The sequence below is a fragment of the Chrysochloris asiatica genome, unplaced genomic scaffold (assembly GCF_000296735.1).
Source record: "Chrysochloris asiatica unplaced genomic scaffold, ChrAsi1.0 scaffold00065, whole genome shotgun sequence".
In the NCBI taxonomy this organism is placed as follows: domain Eukaryota; kingdom Metazoa; phylum Chordata; class Mammalia; order Afrosoricida; family Chrysochloridae; genus Chrysochloris; species Chrysochloris asiatica.
Window position 1 is genome coordinate 7,260,228 of NW_006408583.1, and position 14,160 is coordinate 7,274,387.

Genomic DNA, 14,160 nt, shown 5'->3' on the forward strand with positions numbered 1-14,160 from the left:
GTAACAACCCATAGTGACCCTGTACAGGGTCTCAGAGGAGCTGCTGGTGAGTTTGAACTGCCGACTTTGCAGTTCAAACGGCTTTGCAGTCTGGCACATTAACCCACAGTGCCACACCAAGACTCCATTAGACATTAGAGCGATGCAAATCAAAACAACAATGATATGTCATCTCACACCAGCAATAACAGCGAAGTTAAAAAAGCAGAGGACAATAAATGCTGGCAAGGATGTAGAGAGCCTAGGACCCTCCTATACTGCTGGTAGGAATGCAAACACTCTAGAAAACGGTATGGTGCTTCCTCAGAAAGTTGGAAATAGAAATACCTTATGATCCAGCAATTCCTCTACTTGGTATATATATACCCACAAGAAATACAGGCTTGTACATGAGTAGATATATAAGATAAACACCAATGTTTATCGCAGCACTATTTATAATAGCAAAAAAATGGAGACAACCTAAGTGCCTGTCAATTGAAGAACTAATAAACATTAGTACATACACACAATGGAATATTATACTACGTTGAAGAGTAACAAGGAAGCTGCAAGCTACCACATAACATAGATGAACCTTGAGGACATGATTCTGTATGAAATTGTTTTTGTTGTTACGTTCCATGGAGTCGGTTCTGACTCATAGCGACCCTGTACAGTGTTTCCAACGTTATAATTCTTTACAGGAGCAGAAAGCCTCCTTTCTCCCACGGAACAGCTGGTAGTTTCAAACTGATGACCCTGAAGATAGCAGCCTGATTTGTAACCACTATGCTACCAGAGCTCCTTGGAGTGAAATTAGTCAGTCACAAAATGACAAATATTGCACAAGACCATTATTGTAAAACCTTAAGACAAAATATCTATACAAAAAGGGGAGCGGGGAGAGATCTTTGTTTGTTACCAGGGGTGGGAGGGAGGGGACAGTAGAGCACAGGGTGGGGGATAGACACATCATAGTTTGGGTGTTGGTGAGGACAGTACACAATAAGTGGGAGGAGTATGAAAGAACAAGGTAGATAGGGGAACACTTAGGTAGGTTTGCATGGGATAAATGGGCCAGAGGTAAATAGTGATATATGCACAACCTTGGAACAACACAGCTCTGTAATACAAGGATGGAAGCATAGTCTGAATGGGTAAAAGAGGGGAAATAATGTAAAGATGCTCGACTGTCTTATGAATATTGATTTCACTTGCCTACTACTGTAAAATAGACACTTGAGTGAGCTAAAAAGGAGTATCAGGAAACATGATTACTGAAATCTTGTAAGCCCATCTTCAGTCTATAACTCATTGTAATTCTAGAGAGGCTCTAGAACTTGCCTAGTGAAATACGCTTTTTGTGGAGCCTTGGTAGTTTATAGGACCTTAGGTGGAATCCTGTGCCCCATCCAAAACCTTCTGAGGTGGGACATTTCCAGGACAAATAGACCAGCCTTGAACAGACAGAGGAACAGAAGATACTTCTTGAAAGAAAGACCAGCAAGAAAAACCAAAAACAAAAACGGCAGTCTGATTGGCTACTACAAAGACAAACAAGTTGTTCTTTGGAGAGCCATCAAGGCAAGCAATCAAATCCCTTCAAGACAACCCCCTATCCCAAGACTGAAACCCAAAGGGATCACACGAGCTGCCATGTAAGCTTGCTGGTGACCACACTGGTCTACTGGTGAGTGAAGTGGGGAAAGGGCAACAATGAAGATATGGGCTGAGTTTAGCCATGATCCAAAGAACCCCATTGACCTAGAGATGAGAGAGAGAGAAGAGGAAAGGCTGTTTGTTCTGAATTATGGAGCCCTGTGGTCTCCTGAGCCCATGGACAAGGTCATAGCCACATAGGGCTAGGGCTCAGAGTGAAGTGTCCAGCTGATATGAAGTGAGTGGGGGACGTACAAGAACACCCAAGCTTGCAGATAGTACCCATGTGACCTAGCTTCCAATATGACACACTAGGAAGCAGTAAGCACCACCTGTTTTTGGCATTGCTTGCCAAGAATCTGAATCGGACTCTAATCAGTCCTCTAGATTGTCACAGTCCAATTCTGTACCACTAGCACTGTGTGGCCACTCATTGGGCACCTGAAATGTGGCTCAACAAATCCAGATGTACTAGTAAGTGTAAAACCTGTGCCAGGTTTGAAAAAGCTTAGTATGAAAAAGTCTTTATTAATAATTCTTTTTACTTTGATTACATGTTGAACTGATACTATTTTGGATCTATGACGGGGCTTTAAAAAGTTTGTTGAAGAATTCTATTATCTTTTAATTTCATTTTTCCATAAACTTTTAGAAGCCTCTCATATTAGGTAAGAAAAATATATTGATTTAATCTTTTCCTTTTTTTATTTTCTATTCTGTGGCTACTGAGAAAAGGTAAAATTATTTGTGTGACTAACACTAGTTATTACGACCATAGCTGCCAGTTCCCTTCCCTTCATAACACTCATGAAAACGCTGTTAGTATTTGTGGCATGTCTGTCTCTGTCCCTCATTAGATCAAATGCTGTCCTGTTCACCACAAAACCCTGGTGTCCAGACACTGCATAAACGTCTGTCTTTCTAAGCTTCATTAATAATGTCCCACTCTGGCTTAGACAGAAAGACATACATGAAAGAGAATGTCATACATGTAATCAGAGCAGCTAACAACAAAAGTCTTTATAATTCAGCAAAACAACTGCTAAACAGGATGAGTATAGGAATCTCATTTCACAAGGAGCCATGGTAGAGCAGTGAATTATGAGCTGGGATGCTAACTGCAAGGTCAGTAGTAGTTCGAGCCTACCAGCGCTTCAAGGGAGAAAAAGGAAGCTTCCTGCTCCAGTAAAGATTTACAGCCACAGAAACCTTAAACAGGGTTGCTCTGAGTCAGAAGCTACTCAGTGGCACATAACCACCAACCACCAGCAAGCTCCTTCCACAAACAAATTATGAGAGAACATTTCAAAGCAGAGAACATAAATCCAGAACTACACAAAATGCAAGAAATAGCTAAAAGCAAATTACCAGCTAAGCTCCACTATAAAATTTAAGTAACATCTTTGACTTTTCATAATTAATGACCTCCAGTTTCAAATTTCTTAGAAAAATTGTTGTTGTTAAGTGCCATCAAGTCGGTTCCAACCCATAGCAACCCTGTGTAGGGTTTCCAAGGAGCAGGTGGTGAGCTTGAACCACCTACCTTAAGAGTTCAAACGGCTTTGCAGTCTGGCGCACTAACCCACAGTATAGAAAAAATTAGAATATAAAAAATTAAAACAGAGCAAGATTATAAGTACATAAGAAAACCTAACAACCTGTTATTGCTGGATCAATTCCAACTCATAGTGACCCTCTAACACAAAGAAAATCTGCCCTACAGGGTTTCCCCGGCTGTACACTACCACAACTTTGTCCCAAATGGCTGGTGGGTTTGAACTGCTGAACTTTCAGTTAGCAGTTGAACACTTATACACCTGGGCACTTTAAGTATACGGAAGTTTCAAACTATTTGTGGAAAAACGGAATTAAAAGATAATGGGAATTTTCTATGAACTTTTAAAAGTCCCCTTGCACATGTCATTGTTCTTGTGTACCACTCACAGCAACTCTGCACGGGGCTTCTGGGAGCAGCTAGCAGGTTTGAACTGTCAACTTTGTGGTTACCAGTTCATTGCTTATCCAACAGTGACACATCAAGGATTATACATATTAGGTCATTATAATTTCACATGAATTTCTAAACCTTAAATAGTGAGTATGTCTTGGTAGCTAAACCAAGCAGAAAATACCGTTCACTTCAATAAAAGCCGTTGCATTTTTCATGTCACTCACCCTGTCTGTCAAACAACGAATCAGCAGCTGTAGCTTTATTTGAAGGAGCCTCTGTTATTGGTCTGAGAAATATTCTATACCCTTTTAAAACAGATGCCATAAAGCGTAAAAATGCCTCTTGAATTTCCATCTCAAGTTGCATCATCTTCTTCTGCCAGGAAAAATCTGCTTCAATTGGAGTCATCTCAACTGCTGAACCTTCTTGAGTGTTTTGATGAACTAATAAATGAAGTAGGAGTAAAAAATGGAATATAAAATGCATACACATTACATACAAAGGCAGGTTTGGAAAATAATCAATGCCTATGACTTCTTGAAACTCCTCTCTCCATTAATGCCCAGAAATGCTCCACAGGGCTATCAAGGGTTGCTGGGGAAACTCAAGCAAACAAAACAGACAGAATATGCTCAAAAAATGATGAAGCACAATGTTAATTTCTTATTAGAATTTTGCTCTATAGTGAGAACCTTAATGTAAAAGTACAGCTATGTTTAAATTCTTAAGAGGAATCTTTTTACTCATATATACTCTTTCATTAAAAATATTTTTCCCCAATACATTTACCTGAAGATAGCTGGGGATACAATTTCTTTAAGGTGCCAAGTAGATTTTTGCAGGGCTTTTTGGGAAGCTGCTTCCAGTTCATGTTCTTCTTTTCATCTGATCTATTATATATGAACATGGTTAATAAAATGTTATTTATCATCTGTTCTCACTAAAGAAAATTCTTATGTCAGAAAACAAAGAAAATAGAAACCATATTTTTACTAAAATTATAATTAATAAATGAATAAGTGGGCTTTCATGGAAGTTCTCCTTTTAGTGCAATCAACTTTAGTCAAATTTGCTCAACTCATTCTAATCTTTCAACACAGATATTCAATGTTGGAGCTATGAACACAACACTGAAGTCTTGCTTAATATATTTTAGAATTATATTTTAAATGTCTAACTGAGCTGACTTGAGACTTCAAATCACGGTTAGTAGACTTCTAAAATTACTGTGTGTTCAAAAAGAGTGGGATTTATGCAAGGATTAAATTACTTAAAGTATATTTAGTTAATGCAGCCCTCATTCTGACTAAACAGGGTCAATCACACTAGCCAATAGGCAAAGCTTAAATACAAAAGCTAGCTCAACTCCAACTCCAAAAATTAGGTTAGAAGTTAGGATTTACTCAACGGCATCTCAGAAAAAAGGTCTAGTGGCATACCTCTGAAAAAGCAATCACCGGAAACCCTAAGGTACACAGTTCTGCTGTCACACACACGAGATTGCCATGAGTCAGAGGCATCTCCATGGTATGTGACAGAATCAACTAACCAGTGTTTATAACAATGCTCAGAAACTGAAATACTCTGCCATTAACCCACTTAGTTCTACTCTGAAGCTGTGTAGGGCTGTATTATAAAATAAATGAAAAATTGCAAAATGTTTTTTATACTTTATTATCTCTAAAATCTCCATAAGCTCAAGTTTAGACACTGGTGCCAATTTATAATACTAACAACTGAATTTTCTTATACCAAGGATCATGTTAAATATGTTAATATTTGTTAATAATTGTTGGAGTATCTTGAACTCCTAATAAAAAGTCCTTAAAAACTATAAATATTATATTATAGATTCAAAGGAAAAGAGTTTATGTGATGGAAGACATTAGGCTATAAAAGTCAAACGAGCCCCCATACCATACTAAAAAAAAACATTGTTTGGGGATGAACACTTTGAAGTTAACTTTAAAAATAATATTTTGATCATTAGAAATTTTGATTATTTTATGCAAATTATTTGCAATTGTGAAAAATTAACTCTCTCCATATTTTCTTATTTGGTAAATAAGGTAAACATCTGAGGAAATAACGTCTTAAGTAATCATTTCTAAAAGTGCCTCAATGTATGTTGTTGTTAAGTGCTGTTGAGTCATTTGCTACTCATAGAAACCCTTATAGGGTTTCCAAGGAGCAGCAGGTGAGCTTGAACTGCTGATCTCGTGGTTTTAAACCAGCAGTCCAGAGCATTAACCCACATCAGGACTCCACCTATCTACTACTTACATGAAAATTGAGACAACAGGTCAGTTTCAGTTCCAGATAACTTTTTCAGGGAAGCTGGCTTTAAAACAACACAATGTGTGTTAAATGCCTTCAATTAGTTCCCTGCTTCTTAGCTATATATAAATTTGTGGAAAATGGAATTAAAAGATAATGGAATATTTCCAAGAACTTTCTGAAGCTTCCCCCACCCCACCCCGCTTGGTTATAGTAACAAAGCTACGGAAGCTTTGTATCTTCTAACTACAATGGCAAATCCATTTCAAAACTGGTTTTTAAGCTATAGTAAACATTTCTTCCTTAAGTCATTCATTTGTTCATTTAGGCAGTTTCTCAATTAATTCTACTGTTGTGACTATGTAACCTACATCCCTAGTTCCTTTTCTGCCACTCTCAATTATTATCGAACGAAAGTGCACAAAAACTTAAAGTGGGCACCAACACCAGGACAGTCCCAATATTTACTGACTCTCCCTGTCTTTTTTTTGAGGGGGAAGGTAGCATTTTAAAGCCATCTTGGTTCTTAAGAGCCCATCAGAATTGCTTTTTTAATAAATGTGGGATATATGCTACTGTACATACTTATCACCTCCAGAAAAATACAAGCTATCGTTTGATTTTTAATATTCATCTCCACACAGTAAAGAATAAATCTTGTAAAATTAAAATCCTGCTGCAAAGGATTAAAATACATCCCCTCAAAATATTTGTTGTAAACCCTAACTCTTATGTCGATGGTCTTCTAGCCATAGTCTGTAACTCCCATGTTTCTGTCTTTCTGAGTCTGGGTAAGAAATGATTGTAAGAGGATACTGATAGGATGACATGATTCAGCTGTGGATGTTATAGTTATAATGTTGTTGTTGTTGTTGTTATGTGCCGTGGAGTCGGTTCTGACTCATAGTGACCCTGGACAGGGTTTCTGAGGCTGTAAATCTTTATGGGAGCAGAACGCCTCATCTTTCTCCCACAGAACAGCTGGCAGTTTCAAACTGCTGACCCTGAGGTTCGCAGCCCGATTCTTAACCACTACGCTACCAGAGCTCCAATGTAGAGTTAATTGTAATTGTAAGAACTTGAAACTCTAGCATGGGTATAAAATTAACTATCTCAGCGGCAGGAGGGGGAACCTCACTACCATGAAAGAAGAATAACCATGAGTGAAGTACGTTCTTTGGCCCCTGAGATTCCCTGTGCACTGAACCTCCCTGATCCAGGTACAGAAAGCTGTGACAATGGAGGAGTGACAGGGGAGCAGCAGAACCAAGAATCAGAGCATGAGACAGAGCAGTGGGCTTGCTTACTGTGCGGGCTGTCTGCAGGCACTTAGTTGCGGGAGCTAGGTTTCCTGACCCAGGGACCTAGAGTTGAGTGGTTTCAGGTGAAGCTTATGGTGGAGGGGTGTATCCTATGGGCATTTATCAGCAGTCCTAGAGAGGCCTGCCTGTAGGCATGGCTAAGGAGAGAGAGACTGTCCTGACTAAAAGAGCTATACCCTGAACATTTCTGACCTTGAATTCCATAACTTATTCATTTCCCTAATAAGCAACCATAACTGTGAGTATGGTGTCTGAGTTCTATGTGGCCATTACAACGGATGATGGAACATAGCTGAATAGAAAGTATTGTGGGAGGGATGTTTGGTATTATCAAATTTTTTCAGGTTATAATCCAGGGTGGCTTTGGACCATTCATTCTGGTTCTGCTCCTACTGAGATTTACATTTCTACCTCAGATAGATTGAATCAGAATCTACATTATAACAAGATCTCCACGTGATTCTTATAGACCTCCTTAGTTATGCATAAGAATCACATAGAGATGTTGTTATAATGTAGATTCTGATTCAATCTATCTGGGGTAGAAATGCAAATCTCAGCAGGAGCAGAATTAGAATGAATGGTCCAAAGCCCTGGATTATAACCTGAAAAAATTCACCTATACGCAGGAGTTCTGATGGGGCGCAGCAGGATAAAACACTTGACAGCTCTGTCAGTTTGAGCCATAAGAGCGTCGGTTCAAACCCATCATCTGCTCTTTCAGAAACCCTATACAAGGTCACTGTGAGTCAGAACTGACTCAATTGATCAAGGACACTTAACAACAGCAGCAATCTATACATTAAGATCTTGCCGATTGTGATTCAGTATACCTAGAGTGGAATTGTAAATGATTAGCAGGGTCTTGAAACCAGAATAAACAGGTTCCTAGCTCTGGTAGCCTAGTGGTTAGGAGTCAGGCTGCCAACCTCAAGGTCAGCAGTTTCAAACTACCAGCGGTTCCGCAGGAGAAAGATGAGGCATTCTGCTTCCGTAAAGATTTACAGCCTCGGAAACCCTATACAGGGTCGCTATGAGTTGGAACCAACTCCACAGCACATAACAACAACAAAGCCCTGTTTATGGCAAGTCCTGGTGTGGCGCTGTGAGCTAATGCGTCAGACTGCAAAGTCCTTTGAACAGCAAGGTTGGTGGTTCAAGCTCACCAGCTACTGCTTGGAAACCCTATATAGGGTCGCTATGGGTCAGAATCGACTCCACGTCACTTAACAACAACAACAAGCCCTCTTATAATCCCACTTGTCTTTAATGAGATAGGATTCCTGTAGGGTGTGTTTTAAAATCAATCTTATTTTATGTCAACCACAAGATGATCTCCAAGGAACCAGAGACAGGATCATCCCCCCAAGAATTGACACAGCAAGAAAGCTTTCTCCCTCTAGAGTCAGGACCCTGAACTACAAGAAAATCAACTTAAGGCAGCCATTTGTGATATAACTAAACTTTCATCTCAAAAAAAAAAAAAAATCATTTTTAAAAAAGCTTACATATGGATTTTGAATTAAACCCAGAAGCACAGCATCAGTTGAGATTGGAAAATTATGTTTAAACAGTCATTCTTTTTCCAAGTCCATACTCTTTTTGATAGGCATCTCCTGATAACATAATCCAAATACAAACTGATATACTACTGAACAGGTATTTTTTTCAAACCACACAGCCTTTCTGGATTTTGATAACTGCTCTGGTTGACAATTGCTATATTAAAGGTGAAGACATATTAACAAGTTTCAAAAGGAGCCTATTTCCAGATGTTTTCAAAGAACAGCACTATCTATAAGAAAAAAAAGTTTTTAATAGGAAATACTACAAACCAACTTACATATATACCATGTTTGTGTCCAAGTCAATGCAAACAACGTCTTGTGGTGGGTCATGAAGGTCAAAGTACCTGGAGTCAACTCCGACTATGAAGGGTAAAGGTGCACTGAGCACAGCCGACAGGGAGAGAGGACAGAGAGGGATATACGGGCACTGCCACTGGAATGGGAAGATCATCTGGGGAAAAAGGTGCAAACTATTAGACAAATGCAAATCTGCAACTGCACACTCAGTCTGTGCCAAGCACTGTTCTAGACAATGAAAATATAACAACAAACACAAAAGGTCTCAGCCTTAGGTGCTTTGTACTCTAGCATAATGGTCAGCACAATTTTTTTCTACAAAAGATCAGTAATTTATATTTGGGGGGGCCATATCTCTTTGGCAGCTATTCATCTCTGCAACTGTATCACAAGAGCAATCACGATGGTGTTGCAGTGTGCTGTCAAGTCGGTTCCATTGCTGAGAACTGTTGGTATGTTTAAACTACTGACCTTGCAGTTAGCAGTCCAGTGCTTATCCCACAGCACCACATCAAGACCCTACAAGCTAAGGCAATCATATGCAAATATGTAAGTGGGCTGTAGAATTTTATTTACAAAAACAGATTGCTAGCAGGTTTGGTCTATGGGCAACCTACCTGGTCTAGTAGGAAGAATAGAAAAATATAAAATATATACAGTGTCAGGAAGTGACAAGAACTATGAGAAAAAAAAGAAAAACCAAGTTAATGAGACTAAAGTTCAGGGCAGGAGAGAGAAAAAGCAAGCTGCAGTATTAAATAAGGAAACCATGGTATTCAAAGTTCCATGGACTGCTAGAACAAACAAATCTGTGTTGGAAGACATGCTGCCAGAATGCTGCTTAGAAGCCAGTATAGCAAGGCTTCATCCCACATATTTTGGACATGTTATCAGGAAGGACCACTCCCTGGAGAAGGACATCATGCTTGTAACATGGAGGGTCAGCAAAAAAGAGGAAGAACCCCAGTGAGATGAACTGAAACAGAGGCAGCAACAATGGTCTCAAACATAAAAAATAGTTAGGATGGCACAAGACCGGGCAGTGTTTTGTTGTGCATATGGTTGCCATGAGTCAGAACTGACTGTATGGCACCTAACAACAACAGGGTAAGCATCATTAGGAAAACGAAGCAGGCAAAAACTGAAGGAGGGCATGGATTTAGCCAAGGGATATCTGGGAAACAAGGAACAGTTAAGAGCAATATGCTCTAGGGAAAGCAGGGAGGCAACTGCTACACATTTGTATACTGTTCTATTTCACAATCACTAAAAAGTACATTACGGAGGACTTCAGCAAGATGGAGCACTAGGCAGATGCAAACAAAGATGCGAGATCAAATGAAACTGACACAATTTTTCTGGAACCCTGATCTTCAGGGTAAAGGTTAGAAGTGGGTTGAATGCTAGCGGGGAGGAGAAGCCAAGAAGGGACAATGAGAGAGGGAGACTGACAGGTGGACGGACGGTCAGCCAGATGCAGCACAACCATCTTGTGAGCAGCAAGTCTGGCAAATTCACACAGGTGTGATTCCTTCTTTATCCCTACACTCCCGTGGAGACCAGATGAGTGGCCATCTCACAACTTCATCCATCTCCAGCACAGACCTTGCTCTCCAGGAGTTCAGAGCACATGGTAAGGAACCATGCCAGTGTGAGACTGGGCCAGCGCACCCCTTTGGTGCTTGGATTCTGGCAAGCTTGGCTCCAGACCTACAGAATCCACAGAGCCACCAGACCAGCATTTAACCAGTCACCCTTCCCCTAGCTGCCATCCAACTCTATCAAGTGCCTGCAAAAACTCCTTCTGGATTGGGTGTGATTTGAACATAGATAAGACCTAGGCCTATAAGAACTCTATCTCAGGTCAGGAACTCTGCTGTCACATCCCTCCCACCCCCACCGCCTGAGCTCCTTGGTTTATAAGAGTCCCTCCTATCCAGGTACAATAGCTACACTGTTTTTTTATCTTGTTTTTTTTTCCTTCTGTTGTGTCACTGTTTTTGCTTATTCTGTCTCCTCGTCCTCTTCCTCTTTTCATTCCCTTGAATTTTAACCTTTCTTTCTCCAATTTTATTTTTCCTTTTCTTGTTTCTTATTTCTCTTTTGTTTTTTCTTTACTGCTCTCTATTCTATTTTTCCTAAGTGTCATTGTTTTTTAAATTTCTTCGCTTATTTTTCTCTTCTATAGCTCCATTTTCATATCCCTCTTTTTTCTTTACAGTTAGTTATTACAATTTTTTTTTCCTGGTTGCTGCCTGTTTTACTTTTTTTCCCCTCTATATTATATCCTCTTTTCATTGGCTCCTTGTTTGTTTATTATTTTGTTTTCTTGTGTATATGTGGGGGATGGGCTTTCTCATTCCCATCTGACAGGAGAGAGCACCATGCCCATATAGCCCAGCCACAACCATACTTTTTGCATCTCCACCCATGGGGTGAGAGTCAATACCAGCTCCAATACCATCTGATCAAAGATAGACATCAGTCAACACCAGCCAAACCCACCATATTGAGGTGCATGAACAGCAAAGGAGAACAGTGTACACGCTTCCATTCTCTAACTATACCCATAGGAGATAGTTGGTGAGTAGTTAATAACACATCAACATACAATCATCAATTAAAACAAACAATCACTCAATGCCCCAGAGACAACAGATAGTTTTAGCTCACACAAAGAAATAAGAGGAAAATGGCTCTTATACTGATTGGAATACCTAAAATGGGGCTAGAACTTGTCCAGTGAAGGAGGCTTCCTGTGGAGCCTTTGCACTGCATAAGACCATAGGTGAAATCCTGAACCCCATCCAGAACATTTAAAGTAGGAAATTTCCACTGAAAGGACAAGCAGACCAGCCTGGAATGGCTAGAATAAAATGAAGATACTTCTTGAAAGAAAGAAAGACCAGCAGGAAAAATGGCAGTCTGAATGACTACTACAAGAACAAGCAAGTCGTTCACAAGGGAGCCATCAAGGCAAGTGGTGAGGTCCCCTCAGGGCAAACCCCCTTCCAAAACTAAGATTCAAGGGGAATACATGAGCAGTCATGTAGTCTTGTTGCTGAGTATGTTGGTCACTGATAAGAGGAAGTGGGGGAAAAACAGCAATGAAGTTGTGAGCTAAGTCTGACCACGTTCAAAAGACTCCTGTGAACCCGGGTGGAGACCTGGTTGGCCAGCAGTGTGGCAAGCAAGACCTGGGGACTCTTGGGCTCAGAGTCAGTGACACAGTCACAGAGGACTAGAGTGGAGAGAGAAGCATCCAGCTGATAAGAAGAGAGGGCATATGCACAAGAACACCCATACTTGCAGATAGTACCCACTTGACCTGGCTTCAATGGCTAGATGATCAGACTTCAACTAGAAGAAGAAAGAAGAGGAAAAAAGAGTAATCTGTTTGTGGCTGCAGTAGCTCAAACAAAGGGAACAAATATTTACAGCGGGAATCACTCCCACCCCCTCGTTACACAGGCTTGACAGGGATGGGCAACTTAGACAGTGGCTACCCACAAAATGGGGGGGAGGGAGGAGGTGCTACAAAGGCAAGAAGTGACTGGCTTACAAGCTTTCAAGAGGGAGCCTAATTTCAGAGGATGCGGGGGAAGGTAGATTGTTCACTGAGTGATTTCCAACCTGTTTGGACAGGGCTGGTAAAAGGAGATAGGGATAAGACTCTTGTGGTTCAGTAGTGAATAATTGTTATCAGGACTGATTATGAAGGCTACAAATGTAAAGGTAGACATTTTGTAACAAAAGGAGGGGAGTGGTTGATTTTGCCATCCAGGAGCAGAGGACCCTGGCATCATCAAAGGAGAAGAGCGGAGTGCGGGATCCTATCCAGAGAAGCAGGGATGACGCCAGAGATGGAGGTAGAGACGATGATGTGGAGAGATGGAGAGGCTAGGGACTCTGGACTCTGGGAGGGAGAGGGACTGTGTGTTGGCAGCCAGGGGGCAGGCTTGCAGGGTACATCCTTTGGCTGTTTGATGATGCATGCAGGGAACTGTAATCATTGCAATGAAATGAAATACGATAGGATGAATATAAAGCTAATGTTATCCCATGTAAACTATCACATAATTCACAATAAAAACTTAAAAAAAAAAAAGAAAAGAAAAATATGGCTTAAATGACCAAGATGCAAAGCCATAGAACATTTGAAGAAAAAAGGTAACGGAACTGAAAAGGAATTCAAAAGAATGATACTTAAGTACCTTCAAAGGACTGATAGAAAGAGCAAGGAAAACAAGGAGAACACAGAAAAATTTTTAGAAGAATCCAAGAAAACACTTCAAGAACAAACAGATAAAATAAACGCAAAATTTAAAACAATATAAACCTGCATTTAGAAATCCAGACAATTAATACTAAATTTCAGAAAAGGACTATTAATGCAAGGTCAAAGCAACAGACCTTTCCTGAGAGCCACCGAGGAAAAATGAAAACTCACCGACAAAGGAGACCCAATACCAGTTAAGACTACAAACTCTGGTACTTCAGTAGAAATTACATAAGCAAGAAGGCAATGGTATGACATATACAAAACTCTGAAAGAAAAAAATTGCCAACCAAGAATCATCTATCTAGCAAAGCTGTCCCTCAATATGACAGCAAAATTAGGATGTTTCCTGATAAACAGAAATTAAAAGGAATTTGCAATGACCAGACCAACTTTACAATATATGCTATAGGGTGGTCTTTGGACTGAGGATCAACAACAACACACAACAACCTGAGATTACCATTCATGACAACATCACCCAAAACGCAATACCGCTATTTAAAGTGAAACAGAACTACATTGTTAAAAATGGGGAACTAGAGATAATCTATTTATAATGAAATCAACTACAAAACAAAACAAAAAAGGGAATAGTGTAGACAGAACTTCCAAATGGCAAGGACATCAAGTAATTTAAGATAAAATGAACAGTTTAAAATGGAGAAAATAAAGTAGAGGGTAACCGCAAAGAAAATTCATACACCTACACATCAAAATATAAACAAACAGGAACACCCACACTTGCAGATAATACCCACTTGACCTGGCTTCAATGACTGGATGATCAGAGCGCAACCAGAAGAAGAAAGAAGAGGAAAAAAA

At 40.0% G+C, this 14,160-nt stretch overlaps 1 protein-coding gene across 1 annotated transcript in view; it reads right to left on the minus strand.

The window, feature by feature from the left end:
• The window catches only part of DENND4C (DENN/MADD domain containing 4C), a 105,286-nt gene that overhangs the window by 70,003 nt on the left and 21,123 nt on the right, over positions 1-14,160 (minus strand). Inside the window, exons 9-11 of the mRNA XM_006864471.1 lie at positions 9,035-9,210; positions 4,382-4,482; positions 3,817-4,035 (exon numbers count right to left, since the gene is read on the minus strand). Of these exons, the coding sequence (XP_006864533.1) occupies positions 3,817-4,035; positions 4,382-4,482; positions 9,035-9,210 (496 nt within the window). The remainder of the gene's footprint in view (positions 1-3,816; positions 4,036-4,381; positions 4,483-9,034; positions 9,211-14,160) is intronic.